At 42.2% G+C, this 15,731-nt stretch overlaps 1 protein-coding gene across 2 annotated transcripts in view; it reads left to right on the top strand.

Annotated features, from left to right (window-relative positions):
* SREBF2 (sterol regulatory element binding transcription factor 2) overlaps positions 1-9,481 on the top strand; it is a 169,734-nt gene extending 160,253 nt beyond the window's left edge. For both annotated transcript variants that reach the window (XM_030207728.1, XM_030207720.1), the window contains exons 18-19: positions 3,074-3,185; positions 4,117-9,481. In XM_030207728.1, coding sequence (XP_030063588.1) covers positions 3,074-3,185; positions 4,117-4,337 — 333 coding nt within the window. In that variant the 3' untranslated portion in view covers positions 4,338-9,481. The remainder of the gene's footprint in view (positions 1-3,073; positions 3,186-4,116) is intronic.
* The last annotated feature ends 6,250 nt before the right edge of the window (positions 9,482-15,731 follow it).

The raw sequence follows: 15,731 nt of genomic DNA, 5'->3' as shown, positions 1-15,731 counted from the left end.
GGGAGAAGGTGCTGTGGTCAGATGAGACAAAAATTGAGCTCTTTGGCATGAACTCAACTCGCCGTGTTTGGAGGAAGAGAAATGCTGCCTATGACCCAAAGAACACCGTCCCCACTGTCAAGCATGGAGGTGGAAATGTTATGTTTTGGGGGTGTTTCTCTGCTAAGGGCACAGGACTACTTCACCGCATCAATGGGAGAATGGATGGGGCCATGTACCGTACAATTCTGAGTGACAACCTCCTTCCCTCCGCCAGGGCCTTAAAAATGGGTCGTGGCTGGGTCTTCCAGCACGACAATGACCCAAAACATACAGCCAAGGCAACAAAGGAGTGGCTCAGGAAGAAGCACATTAGGGTCATGGAGTGGCCTAGCCAGTCACCAGACCTTAATCCCATTGAAAACTTATGGAGGGAGCTGAAGCTGCGAGTTGCCAAGCAACAGCCCAGAACTCTTAATGATTTAGAGATGATCTGCAAAGAGGAGTGGACCAAAATTCCTCCTGACATGTGTGCAAACCTCATCATCAACTACAGAAGACGTCTGACCGCTGTGCTTGCCAACAAGGGTTTTGCCACCAAGTATTAGGTCTTGTTTGCCAGAGGGATCAAATACTTATTTCCCTCTGCAGAATGCAAATAAATTCATATACTTTCCACAATGTGATTTTCCGGATTTAATTTGTGATGTGCTATCTCTCACTGTTACCAATAACCTACCCTTCAATTATGGGCTGCTCATGTCTTTGTCAGTGGGCAAACTTACAAAATCAGCAAGGGATCAAATACTTATTTCCCCCACTGTAAAACAAAAGGTCAGTGCCAAATAGATGTAGAGAAGGAAAGGAAGAAGGCGAGAGAAGAAATGGAAAGGCCAGCCTGGAAAAGAATTTGTAAGGCTGAGTCATGAAACATGAAAAAAAAAGACTGGGACCAGCCAAATTCCCAAACAACAAAGGTATAAAAAACATTATTTTTATTTAATACTTTGTAAGGACTGAGATGTACCTACTTTGTAAAATGTATATTTTTTCTATTTTTATTTTGCAAAGTACAGGAGAAAATGCATTTCTGTTTCTTTTTACCAGTATTGCACTGTTTATAGAGTCTGGTTTTCTTGGGCAGAGAGGAGGGGGGGGGGGTCTCTATATCAACTTTTGTTGTTGTTTTTTTTTTGTTTTTGTTTTGTGGTTCCCTATTCTGTATTAGATTGGTAGGATTGAATATTGTCACAATTTCGGTTTCTGCCAGGTGCTTGTGACCTGGGTTGCCCACTGTTGGAAACGGGATACTGGGCTAGATGGACCATTGGTCTGACCCAGTATGGCTACTCTTATGTTATATAGATGAGGGTCTGTCCATGTTCTGCATGTGTGACTGAGGTAAAGGATTCTGCTAGCATGTAGTGTCTGTGTAGGAATGTGTAACAGTGCAGCTTGTTCCAGTTTCCCAATAAGTAGGTATATTGGTGCTCCAGAACCCAGTGTAATATATTATAGCACTGTCATAGGTGGGTTAGGGCTGTTATGGGGGTGGTAAGTTTTGTGTTCTAGGGCAGTGTTTCCCAAGTTGGTCCTGGAGTACCCCCTTGCCAGTCAGGTTTTCAGGATATCTACATTAAATATGCATGAAATTGATTTGCATATACTGCCTCCATTACATGCAAATCTTTTTCATGCAGATTCATTGTGGATAGCCTGAAAACCTGAATGGCAAAGTGTGTAGCCCTATTTGAAAGTAGGCTCAGCCACTCTGGGGCCCTTGTCATCCAAAATAAAAATCCTGAAGATTAGTGGTCTCCACATCCTGTAGTCATCACACAAACAAAAGCCCATCTGATTTAAACAAGGTGTCTAGCAGTGGAAGGAATATGTGTGCTATTCCTGAGGTGATGGTCACGATTTGAATATTTTTACTTTGTAGTTAAGAAGAGAGGTTGCCTGCTCTGGCCAGTCCAGGAACCTCTTCTGCGTCGTGCCTCCTGATGTAACTTACTGTTTCCTTGTAGGCAGGATGCAACAGAGACAGCCTGTATTAATCAGTGCCCACCACAGCCCTTGAGCAACAACACAGACACTGCTGTGTAGCTGACACCAACTGGTGCCTATTTTATAAAAGTCTGCACCCCCTGAGATCAAAACCTGGCTACGCCTCTTGAGTGTCAGGTCTGGCGGATGTCGGTCATTAAAGGAGCAAATTGCTGTCATTAGAGTGTAAGGAATAATTAAAGAAGAGAGATAAAGGGGATTACCAGAGTGTAGGATCTTATGTGTTAGCATGAAGATTTTTAAATTGTATCCTGAAATGGATTGGAAGCTAGTGATGTTATATAAGGAGTGGAGCAATTTGATCAAAATTTTTGATGCAGCAGAGAAGTTTGATGGCATTCTCCATAGTTTGTGGATGGCAAATCTAGGACTGGTTGAGACCACAGTAGGCTATTACTATGTATAGGAGAGTTAATTGTGAAGCCTTGTCTAGGTAATATATTACTGTGTGGAATTGTCAAAGGGCAAAGAAGTAGTTCTTTACTACTGTGAAAATTTGTATTTCAAGAGAGTTCCTGTTCAAGAACCACACCTAGGTATTTGAAATGGGAGACTAGGGCAGTTGGTGTATTGTAGATGAATGGCTTCAGAATAGGGCCCCTAGTCTTTGAGGAGTTAAGGATAAGTTGGTTTGTATGTAACTAGTCCCAGATCTTATTTTAAGCACACTGAAATGGATGTAGAGTGGGATGCAGAAAATTGGTGTAGTGAATTAAAAGGATGTCATCTATGTAATAAAAAGCTGAGATACCAAGGCCCTGTGTAAATACAGTTAGTGGGCTTAGGAAAAAGTTAACTAGAAGGGGAGGCAGTACCAACCCTTGTGGAGCAGGTGAAAATTTACATGGCTGCTTTTACCTAATATTCCTGCTGAATTTTTATGGCTGTCTTAAAGACTCATAGGCAAGTATTTTTAAAATGTGTGCTGTTGGCCATGCTGCTGAGGAGGGTTGCCAGCTTGGTTGTGGTGTTACGTTTATACATATGTTCTCAAATCAGAATGGACCATCATCTGTTCCCCCTACAGGTGTTTCTGCATGAGGCCTCTGTGCGTCTTATGGCAGGAGCAAGTCCCACTCGCACACACCAGCTACTGGAACACAGCCTGAGGAGACGCATGACACAAAGCAGCAAACAAGGTCAGCTGGAAAGAGTGTGTGATGTGCTGCCTCTGCATGCAGTGCAGTCGAGACACTTCCTTCCATTGGTTAACTTATGAGTCTATTGTTTTGGTGCTGTCTTGTTGTGGTTTTTTGTTTGGGGGGGGGGGGGGTTGGCACTCATTGCTTTCTACATTTCCTTGCCACCTTCTGCCACCCTTCTCTTATTGAGCAAGCTGGGGGATACTTAACTAGCTGAGGCCTTAATGGCATACTGCTGCCTCCTAGAATGAACCCTGCCATACCCTCATATGCTGCCCATGATCTCCCATGGAGCATTTTGTTGTGGCCCCTCACACAGGCAAAAGCTGCCAACTTTGCAACACTTGGCCCTGATACAAAGAGGTTCAAATTGTGTCCTAGTACCGTTTCTCTTTGAAGTTTGTTCAGACATGAACCTGTTCACTTTGTTTAGTTTTGATGTGGAACCAGGAGGAGGGTTCATACAACCTCCCCTATTAATGTGCACGTTCCACGTCAGTGAAGCAGACCTATAAGTAAAGCTGTTGACTAGTGGTTCTGTGTGTGTATTAGGGAAAGAGTGATTTGTGAGAAAGGGAGGCAAACATTAGTGCTAGAGGGCCTGTCTCCAGTTGGCATGGACAGATGTCTTGACAAGCACACACCTCAGCACAGTTCTGCAAGATTGAAAGGCTAATTAAAGATTTCGTGTCCCTTCCTTGCTTAAGACTTCCAACAAGGTAGCTAATTAATGCTGGTGATTTGGGGTTGTGGGAACCTGTTTGTTGAAAAATATTTAGTCCTAACATCAGCCTGAGCTGGGTGGGAGGCTAGAGGTGAACAGATTTATATTTCCCTATTCTCTGGACCTTGTATTCCATCCTGTTAACTTATGCTCATTCTTTGTTCTGAAATTTTCCTCAGTAACTTTTTTTTTTCCTCCAAACAGGTGAGCTGGATGCTTTGCCTGGGCAGCGAGAGCGTGCTGCAGCCATCCTGTTGGCCTGCCGCCACCTCCCTATCGCCTTTCTGTCATCCCCAGGGCAGCGAGCAGTCATGCTAGCAGAAGCTGCCAGGACTCTGGAGAAGGTGGGAGACAGGCGGTCTTACAACGACTGCCAGCAGATGTTGGTGAAGCTCAGCAGCGGCACAGCAATTGCAGTTTCATGATTAGAACAGAGTCTCTCCTCTTCCACATGACTAAGACCAAGAAATCCCAGCAGATTTATTTGTGGACCCTATGATTGGACAATAATTATGGGGGAAAGGGGGTGAATGAAAGCTTTTATAATACATTATTGAGCTTTCTAAAAGTTAGCTGCTTTAACGTGTGTTTTTTTTTCACTCTCAGAGCATCAGCAGAGATCATTCTTGTGAAACTGGATCTCTGGACTGGCCAAGGGGTCAGCAGTGAACTTTTCTCTGAACCTCTAGTGCCTTTCACCTGTTCGTGGGAGTTGCCCTTGCTCCAGCAGTGAATTGCATCAACATTACAACACACCCTGCTATGCAGGAGAAATCTTGGCATTCTGGCCACCTATTTTGTTTCCTCGTGTTGTTGCATTTATGTTGGCTTTTGGGGATTTGTTTAATCTTATTGTTAAATAGGCATTTTAGTTAGAAAAAAATTGTTAAAGCGTTGCAGTGTAAAGTAGAGAGAATGGTATCTTTTCCGGGATCCAAATAGGAGTTTATGGGTATATTAATGGCACGGTAGACTGAAACTGGTATTGATGGATGTCTCAGAAGCTAGACTGAAACTTTGGGTCAAATTATTTGCAACATGAGAAGGGTCTGCTGCACTGCGTTCTCCAGAGCCAGTGAACCAGAGCAATTTATACCATACCTTTCCTCTTCTGTGAAGTTTTGGGTTGGCGGTGTGTTTGAGGCTGCATCAGACGCTTTGGGCACCTCTTTTAAGTGGAACTATAGAGGGGAGGGTATGTTTGGTTTATTGATGCTCTACACAAGTTTCTTAGCAGTTTTGTTTATGTCTGGCTCTTCTATCATCCAAAAAGAGGACCTAAAATCCCATTAGAACCCTTTTAAAAGTATTTCTTTGGTCATTTTGAAAGTAGACTCTCTTGTAGTATATTTTCTCCTAACTTCTTGCATATGGCTAATAGTGGTGTGCAGAGTGAGCAGTGGTGGCTTGGTTTGCTCCTTTCCAGTTGGTAAATGCACTCACACAGTGGTTTCCAACCTCCGCAGCAGGAAATAATGCAGTTTCTTCAAACCAAGTGTTTTGGTGATTTGCTTTTTTTTCTTTATCTATTTCTATAGACCCGTTATTCATTTTGTTTTTTGCTGTATAAAGTTGTCTTTTCACAAATAATAATGGGACTGGCAAACTCAGATCCCAGCTTAATGGGCCACACTGGTGCATATCTGATGGGTTCTTGATTTCCAAGTCACCCATGTAATTACAAAGTTTCCCCTTCAGAAACAACTACCATAAACTGTATGTACTAAAACCGTCCACATAACTTTGCCTTTTTTTTAGTGTGCAGGCAGCAGAGTGGGACTAAAATAGCAATCAGATTCTGAAAAATTTCCTCCTTATACTCAAATACACCCAAAGACGCAAGCCATGTGAACCTCAAGGGTACTTTTTGCCATTCTAACACCAACCTTCAGACAGACCAGTTAACTTGCATATTTTGTTGCATTTTACATACATTCATACCATGATTATTGTGCTGTGGTTGTGGTGAGGCAGTTTCATGACTAGTAAGCAGGTAAGATAACAACAAATAAGAGCTTGGACATTCTTCTTGAAAGAGGACAGGAAGTTTTAGCAGAATCTTAGGACACTTTCTTCTTGAAAGAGAATTTTGTGTCCCTACCTCCACTGAGATTAGTACTGATTAGATAATTTCTGTAGTCCTCCTTACCTCTTTCTATTCAAGTACTACGAACTGAGATTGACATCTCCTTTGGTCGTCTCTTAGATGTTTAAAGTCTGTAAAGCAGCCTTCTTGGGTGCATACAATTGTGTTGAAGCACCTCAGTTGATGGCCTTGAGTCAGCATGTGTTGAAGTATCATATGCAGTGACCTGTTAGCAATAGAAGGTGGTTATTTTTATTTTGTTTGGCCTGGTTCCATTATTTTGGCACCATAACAGCTGATATGGTACCAGTTTACCCGTTGCTCTTGGTTTACTTCATGTATTTGGTCAGGATTGATGCAAGGATGCGCTGGTCATTTGGAGTCTTGCATTACAGACTGTTGCTGTGGTGAAAAGGGAGAACTTCCAAAAGGATTTTCAAAGGCCACATGTGGTGTTTATTGAAGCATGGATAAACATGATTATAAAGTAACATCTCCCATATGTGCAGCTGCTCTCTAACTTTACCTTATATGTGTTTAGGAATCACATGATAATAGCTTTTGAAGGTTAAACTGTGTTCTTGTTTGACATCAGATAGTCCTCATGTATTGAATCCCTGAATACAAAGCGCATAGCTGGTGCAGTGCTGAAATGTAGAATTAGAGAAGAGGTATAATCCTGGAAATTTCAGAGCTTTATAGTGACTCTCATGCATTCACATTGCAAGTACAGACATGTCACAGTCAGCGATGCATGTTTCCCCAATGTGTCTTTTGTTCATGGTATAAGGCAGCTTTTTGATAATCATTTCATGTCTCGAGCAATTGAACAATCTAGCTTTTGGATACTTTGTGACAACATATTTAGCTTTTGGGTTCATTTTTTTTCTGGCCACCTCAATTGATGGAAAAATATAAGTGGGCAAAATTTGTGAAACCCATAGGAAAGAACTTTAATCAGATAACATCAGCTTTGCACTATGAATGTGAGGTATAAATGACAAGTGATACTATTTTAGAGATTGGTTGCAAATCTGATTTGCCTTGCATTCCTAGTACATACACCAGGTACAGAATGTCCAACCTACGGCCCATGGGCCAGAATCTGGTCCACCAAGTGATTCTTTCTGGTCTGCAAAAGCTCAGCAATTTTCAGAATCTTCCTCACCACAATTTGGCTGAAAGCTTGAGCTTCAGATTACCGGAAGGTCTGGTTTGTCTCACGGTTTCTAGAACATGTAAAATCTGGAAAGATTTGTATTCCTTGCCTACAGAACTACACGTTTCACCTTAAAGTACAATTTCAATATTTTCAATGTATCCAATTCTGAAGTAAAGGTCACCAATAATGTAGCATGTGAAGAAATAGTATCTTGAGAGTATTCTAAAAATGCTGTTAACTGACCCTTCTCAGTGGAAGGTTGTTTAACTGCTTCAGAAACTACCTTGGGTAACTAAAAGCATTTAAGAATAGGAAGACTCTCTGCTGGATCTAATTATAACACTGCTTCAAAGTACTTTTTAAGCAAAATTTCAGGAGAAATCAAATGTCATAGGAAAATTTTAAAATTTCAAGATTTTTTTATACATAAATGATTTTCCATCAACTCAAGTCTAAGCAGAACGTTCAGATTTGCCTTAACTGAAGAGGCATTAAGTGCCTGTAAAGCCTGACCCTGAGGCTGCATAACTGAAATTGAAGATTCTAAATTGGTGACCTTATCCTGTAATACAACAAAATTATCTACCACCTGAGTTGAAAAATCAAATAAGTACATAAGTATTGCCATACTGGGAAAGATCAAAGGTCCATCAAGCCCAGCATCCTGTTTCCAACTGTGCAGCTTTCCCTTAGAAGACTCTCAGTTCTAGAAACCACCCACCAAATGTCCATCAATGAAACATCCCCTTCCACCACAGTCCTATTGGAATCTCCGCTGACTGATCAAAAATGACAGGTTGCAGCTTTGGCGGGTAATTGATCTGGTAACTCCTGGAAAGGCTTTTGTTCAGCTTCCTCCTTCAACACTTCAGTCATGGATTCAGTTTCAGACCTACTTGTGGGCGGTAATGAAGGGGATCTAGCATTGAAACTTAGATTCCCTCTGATGACAACGCAGATGTGCTCACAGTTTGTGGGACCAGTTTAAGATGTTATCCATTGGACCCTTTTCTTTTGGAGTGGACGTAGTAGCTTTCACAGCTTTTACCTTTGACTTATTTTTCCTCTTCATACTGTAATATCTCCAGAAGACCAACAGAATGTGACCCACTTCAAACAGCTTCATAGTGCTTCGAAGGGGCATGACCAGAGGAGCTTGGTCATGCCCCTTTGGGCATATGCCAGCAGCCACATGTCTTGGCGCGGCCAGAAGATGTACTGGGAGAAAAAGGCAGAGTCAGTGATGTCACAGGCAAAGTCTGTCCTCCAAATACCTTCCAAGCCCCAAAGCATCTTGCCCTCTCACAAAACCTTGGCGCACCGCTACCAGGAGAAAGAGGCAGAGTCATGTCACAAGCAGTGTCTCTCCAACAAATGCCTTTCAAACCCTGAAGCCTCTTGCCCTCTTACCTGGGACATATTTTCTTAAGTATCTTTCAGTGGAGTAAATGTGAGGTACTGTTTAGTACTCTGACCTTTAGAATTCAAGATGCTTTCCCTTAGAGTGGTTTTCTTTTTTCTTATTTGTTGCAAGATTCCATTGTTTGCCTCTTGTTTGTCTTATAGCTATGGCTGTCATTTCAACTCTTGTTTTTTTTTTATATACTGTGTTATTTATACATATGCTGTCTCATCAGTACCAAGGATGTCAACTATGTTATGTAAATATCAGTGGGGTATTTTGTTTGTTTGTTTTGTTTCTTAATTGTAGAGAAAATTGTTATCTGAAAGGGGCAATAGAACATTGTACTGATAGTGATTTTTAGGGCGAAATGGACATTTTTGTACTTTGAATTCTGATATGTGATTTTAAAACATGGAGCAGTTACTGTGCAAGCACTCTAGCAATGTTAATATATTAGTGTTGTTTACAATACTGTCTTATTATTTTCATGTCTAGATAAGGAGGGTGGGGGAGGTCAATATGAAGGTAAAGGCAGAGTACACGAGCCAGCTCTGCGACTTGACCTATAGTAACGTAGTTAAGAGACTGTCATGCAAGGCTTTGCTGTTGGATCTGGCTTAGATACGTTTTGGTGATATGCCTGACAGATGTTGAGATGGAGGGGGGAAATGGCAGAAGAGCAGTACAGGGTTCAGTCTTGGAAAGGCATTCTCCCTTCAGTCCTCCCTTTGAAGGGAACAGTCACCTGGGTCTGTCTGCTGGGAAGGGGCGTCTGAAGAGAAAAAAAATAAGGGTTTCATGGAACTGGGGGCTAGGTAAAACTGAACTATTGGTGGTTACAAATGGAATTTCATTCCTTTCATTTATGATTATTTAGTTTCTAAGGAAAAATAAATATGAAAACTCTTCCTATGTGGCACTTTTCGTAGTCCTAATTCTGTAGGTATCGCACAAATGTCTGAATACGATCCAGACAGCTAAAGAATGAACTTTGGGAAAGAAATAAGTACGGGGATGTGATTCTGTTTGGGAGTAGGGAAAACATGTTTTTGTGGAAGAAAACTTTGACACCCAGAAATCAGACCAAAAGTGGATTCAGCAAGCAGATTGATAATTTGTATGGTGGTCTTAATCCTATCACTGGAAACCTACACATTTTCCTCCCCTGATCTAAATATGCCCCCAGGAACACTTCTTTCAATGCATATGAGTGGCCTATACAGAACACATGTTCAAATGCATGCGTGTACTTTTTCAGAGAAATACATACCTGCAATAAAAGTGGGCATCAGTGTTCATGCACACATTTTATTTGTGACAGTTTTCCAAATACAGGGCCATTCATACCTTCCCTTTTAAACTCTGTAGACCATGGGTACAAGTCCTCACAGACTTTCTATCAAAGCAGGCAGTTTGAATGTTTTTTATAAGGACATTTGCACATGTATATGACCATTGCCATCAAAATCCAGAAATAGAGGAAAGAAGAGACTATTAAACTAACCACAAACAAATACTTTTTTTAGGTTCGCCAACTTGTACTGAATATATAGTAAATATTCAACAGAGCATGCCTAATAGGAAGGGAAAGCCTCAGAAACTCACATATACTTTGTCATAATGAGACAATATGAGTGTGTTGTAATCATCGACATAAAGAAGCATTAAAAAAAACTGTGTTAGGCAATTATCAACTGTTACACTAAAAAAGTTACTTGTGAAAACAAAAGAAGCAACTTAGCTTTCAATATTCTGTAGATCCCCACAGACTGTGGCCAGAGTTCCACAAGAAAATGCTGTGGCAAGATATCTGATCACTCAGCATTTTCACAGAACTTACACTTATAGTGTCACCCATCCTGGTAATGGTCTAAGTGTGAGCTCTGTGAAAATGCTGAGTGATCAGACACTTTGACAGCATTTTTCTGGCGGAACACCTTTGCATGGTGGCTGAAGGAAGCCATTGCCACAGCCCTATATGATCATGGGGAAATAGCCTCTCACTGCTTTGTGAGCTCATTCTATGAGGTGTCAGGTTACCTTGTGGGCAGGGACCACTTTGCTGTCTCCAGTGGAGATTTGCAGAGTGGCAAATGCCTTAGCCACGCATTACAGGGTGGATGTGGCAGCTTGTTTTGAGGCCGTGTTTGGAGCTGCAGTGTTGCCCTCTCTAGGGATTTCTTTTGAACATCCCATAAGTCCTGCAATAGTGGGAAGCTACCTAATAAAGGAAAAATTAGGTCTTACCTGATTATTTTTTTTTCATTAGTACTTCACACTATTCCAGGAGCCCACCCATAGCTTTGAAGTAGGGATGTTGTGCAGAGTAGTGTTAATACTCAGTGTCCAGTAGAAGGCTTTTCTTGTTTGTGTACCTTCTCTGAGTGGTTTGCCAGGGAACAATCTCACCAGTGTTCCTCTGAGTTTGAGTTTGTATTAGTTAGTTCCTTAAAGTTGCTGAGTTTGCTGCTCGGATTTGGTTTCTATATAGCTTGTCTGCGTAAATACTGAAGAGCTGGGCTGGTTCACACCTCAGTTCTGAGTTTCTATCTCTACCTGTTAGTGGACATAATTTTCTTTTCATTAGTAGTTCATACTATGAGAAGAGTTTGTGGGAATAGTTATCAAGTAAGACCTAATTTCTCAATATACACAGTAAAATGGTGCTTATAAAATTACCCCTTGTAAAAGAAGGTACAATAACCAGCCAACATGAACTATTCTATAACTGAAGTGTAAGAGTATTGGAGGCAGATTCTGGGCAGAGCAGAGATGAACATGGCTTCATTTTAGTCACAATTTGTGCTGATTGTTATACAGATACACAGGTACCTATGTGTCTTTAAAAAAAAAAAAAAAGCATTAGGCTGCAAATAGGTGCCCTCTTGATCTAGGCAATCTGTCATAAAATTAATATCATAATGTCCAGGAACATATATACTTTTTAATGAATAGCCATCATGTATACTATGAACATTTAATGAGCAGCCTTTAAGGAAAAATGCTGCTATATTTCAAATAATACCAGCCTGCATTATTTCAACATTTTCATAAAGAATGTTTTAATTCTTTAAACCGTTATGTTTTTTGATGGGGAGGAATATATTTATTGCAAAACAGTGAGAATTCCCTTTCCTAGACAGAAGATTGGGGCTCAATTAAAATGGAAAGTAATGCATAGAGGGTATACCCCCTGAACTTAGAAAATGTACAAATTCCCAATAGTATGTTTTTACTGATATTTTAGTACCTAATGTTCACAACTAACATTCACGCTCTCGAGCAACTATCTAACAAACACATATTTGTCCATCCATTCCTTCATATTCCTCACATCTGGCACCGATGCTGTTTATACATTTGTAGGCATGAAGGGGAGGAAATAGCACATTTTATCAGCTATTCCATGGGGGAATTTTGTATACTAAGACACTTCACCACCATTTTCCAGAGCTCAATGTATACAATAGTGGTGCAAGAAATGGATGAACATGAGCACATGCAACTCTAGACTGGACTTGTACAAGATCCAGTGAGTCAACAGTCTGGTTTCCTTATTGCTGTAGTAGGCTTGTCCAGAAACTGTGCACTATGCCTATCCAGAGAAAAAAGTCATAAAGGCAATGTAGCTCTTGGTGTTCACTATTTTCTGTCTCCAGCAAATGATGAAACGTGAACAGCAGACCATGCAGCTTCTGCCTAGTTTGTGGCATCATCTGGCAAGTTGGTGAATTGATTACCAGTTGAGAAGGGGGTTCTTTAAAACTAAATAATAATAATGGAAGAAGGAATTTCTCATAGAATGAATTCATTCCTTCCTCCTTCAGCTTCCCAAGTGACTCAATTTTTCTTAACCAGTTTTCACCTTCAAGCAGCAACACTAGTAACGGAGAACAGGTTGACTAGGAGACTTGACAGGTGGAGGATTTTTCTTTGTAGCTATCTGCTTTGAGGGAAATTGGGCATTTGTTATCATACTATAATTGCACTGGGAGTAGCACATTCTCTCTGCTTGAGCCACCAGTTTTATGACCACAGCTATAAGAGATATTGTACTTCTGTTAAGCAAACCAGTGTGCGTTAGTGCAGCTTTAATATATAGCTCCTATCAAAATGGAAGCACCAGAGGCGCAAGCAAAGCACCTGCCTCCTGTTACAGTACAGACAGAGGCTCAGCAGCCAGCATGGAACTTGTTCCACTTCTGCTAATCAGCAGCTATATGAGCTAACTTTGTCTGCAGACAGACAAGACCAGGAGCAGCTTGTTGTGGAACATGAAAGGTAGGCAGCCTCTCTTGCATGGCTCTAAGAAAGGCATGGGAATGGTGGCCATTTTAACTACTAATTCTCCAGTAATATGGTAGCCTAGTCAGTGTGGAATACTCAGTTTATAGAGTCCTAGTAAAAAGGCCCGATTTCTGACACAAATGAAACTGGCGCTAGCAAGGTTTTCCTCGGAGTGTGTATGTTTGGGAGAGTGTATGTGAGAGTGACTGTTTGAGAGTCAGAGTGAAAGTGTGAGTGTGTGAGAGAGAGTGAGTCTGGGTGTGAGTGTGTTTGTGAGAGAGTGTGTGTGTGAGAATGAGAGTGTGTTGCCAAGGTGTATGTGAGACACAGTGTGAGAGAGAGTGTGTGTGTGAGACACAGATTCTCTGTGAGAGTGAGTGTATGAGACCAAGCGAGTGTGTGAGTGACTGTGTGGCACATAGAGATGTGAATGTGATACAGTGTGAAGACGAGTGTGTGAGAGTGAGAGTCAGAAGACATTGTTATATGAGAGAGGAGAGTTGTAGAGCCCTGCCCTCCCAATCCATGGCCATCTGTCCCCTGCCCACCTCCATCCTTTTTCCAAGCCAATTCCCCTCTCTCCCTGAGCCCTGCCCTCCAATCCATGGCAATCAATGTTTCTCTGTCACCTGCCCCCCTCCATTCATCCCTATCCAGCACTTTCCCCTCTCTGCCTGAGGCCTGCCCTGCCAATCCATATCCATCCATGCCCATCTGTCCCTCCATTCATCCCTATCAAGCAATTCCCCTCTCCCTGAGTCATGCCCTTCCAATCCATGCCCATCCATGCTCCTACTGTCACCTGGCCCTCCATTTTTCCCTATCCAGCATTTTCCCTCTCTGCCTGCAGGTGCTGCCCTGCAATCATATCCATCATGCCCATCTGTCCCCTCCATTCTCCCTATCAGCAATTCCCCTCTCCCTGAGTCCTGCCCTTCCAATCCATGCCCATCCATGCTCATCTGTCACCTGGCCCCTCCATTTTTCCCTATCCAGCAATTGCCCTCTCTCCCTGAGGCCTGCCCTGCAATCCATATCCATCCCTGCCCATCGTCCCCTCTATTCATCCCTATCCAGGCCATTTCCTCTCTCCCTGAGTCCTGCCCTCCCAATCCATGCCCATCCATGCTCCTCTGTCCCCTGCCCACCTCCATTCATCCATTTCCAGTATTCACCTCTCTCCCTGAGCCCTACCCTCCCAATCCATGCCCATCCATGCCTCCTCTGTCCCCTGCCGGCCTTCCATTCATTCCTTTTCCAGCAAGTCCCCTCTCTCCCTTCCATGACCCCCCCTCGCATCCATGCTCCTCTCTCTCCCATGTCCCCCCCCTTCGCATCCATGCCCCCCCTTCGCATCCATGCATCCCTTTTTTTTTTCTTCTTTTTAACTTTACCTCCGTGGCGGTTCGTGCAGCGAAGCGTCGGGAGCGCCGCCTCCTTCCCTGACGCTTCGCTTCCGGATTTGTTTGGTTTGAGGCGAGGGCGGGGCACAGACGGCTGGCTGGCTTGAAGGCTTCACACCACGAATCCACGAACCCTTCAGCCTGGGAGTGACGTCAGATGGCTTCATGGCTTCACAGAACGTTGTCCTCAGAACGTTGAGGGTGCGTTTTATTATATTAGATTAGAATAGCTGTACTAGATTAGACCAATGATCCATCTAGCCCAGTATCCTGTTTCCAACAGTGGTCAATCCAGGTCACAAGTACCTCACAGAAACCCAATTAGTAGCAACATTCCATGCTACCAATCCCAGGGCAAGCAGTGGCTTCATAAGTATTGCCATACTGGGACAGACCAAAGGTCCATCAAGCCCAGCATCCTGTTTCCAGCAGTGGCCAATCCATGTCACAAATACCTGGCAAGATCCCAAAAAAAGTACAAAACATTTTATGCTGCTTATCCCAGAAATAGTGGATTTTCCTCAAGTCCAATTTAATAATGGTCTATGGACTTTTCCTTTAGGAAGCCCTCTAAACCTTTTTAAAACTCTGCTAAGCTAACTGCCTTTACCACATTTTGTGGCAACAAATTCCAGAGTTGAATTACACATTGAGTGAAGAAAAAGTTTCTCCAATTCATTTTAAATGTACTACATTGTAGCTTCATCGCATGTCCCCTAGTCCTAGTAGTTTTGGAAAGCGTAAACAGATGCTTTACGTCTACCCGTTCCACTCCACTCATTATTTTATAGACCTCTATCATATCTCCCCTCAGCCGTCTTTTCTCTGAGCTGAAAAGCCCCAGCCGCTTTAGCCTTTCCTCATAGGGAAGTTGGCCCATCCCCTTAATCATTTTTGTCGCCCTTCTCTGCACCTTTTCTAATTCCACACTATCTTTTTTTAGATGCAGCGACCAGAACTGAACACAATATTCAAGGTGCGGTCGCACCATGGAACAATACAAAGGCATTATAACATCTTCATTTTGTTTTCCATTCCTTTCCTAATAATACCTAACATTCTATTTGCTTTCTTAGCCACCGCAGCACACTGAGCAGAAGGTTTCAATGTATCATCGATGACGACACCTAGATCCCTTTCTTGGTTGGTGACTCCCTAACATGGAACCTTGCATGACGTATCTATAATTCGGGGTCCTCTTTTCCACATGCATCACTTTGCTGTTGCTCACATTAAACGTCATCTGCTATTTAGACGCCAGTCTCCCAGTCTCGTAAGGTCTTCTTGTAATTTTTCACAATCCTCCTGCGAGCTTAGCTATTCTTTTTTTTTTTTTTTTTATTTATAATCTTATAAATTTTACAAGCATTCAAATACTTGAATAAGAAGCAGATAAGAAAACCAAAATAAGCAAATTACCATAACCTATTATTTAACACATCTTGTATTAGACCACACTGGAGAGGGTTAAGAGCC

The sequence above is a fragment of the Microcaecilia unicolor genome, chromosome 1, assembly GCF_901765095.1.
Source record: "Microcaecilia unicolor chromosome 1, aMicUni1.1, whole genome shotgun sequence".
In the NCBI taxonomy this organism is placed as follows: domain Eukaryota; kingdom Metazoa; phylum Chordata; class Amphibia; order Gymnophiona; family Siphonopidae; genus Microcaecilia; species Microcaecilia unicolor.
Note: the sequence above shows the minus strand (reverse complement) of the source record. Positions and strands in the feature narration are given on the sequence as shown.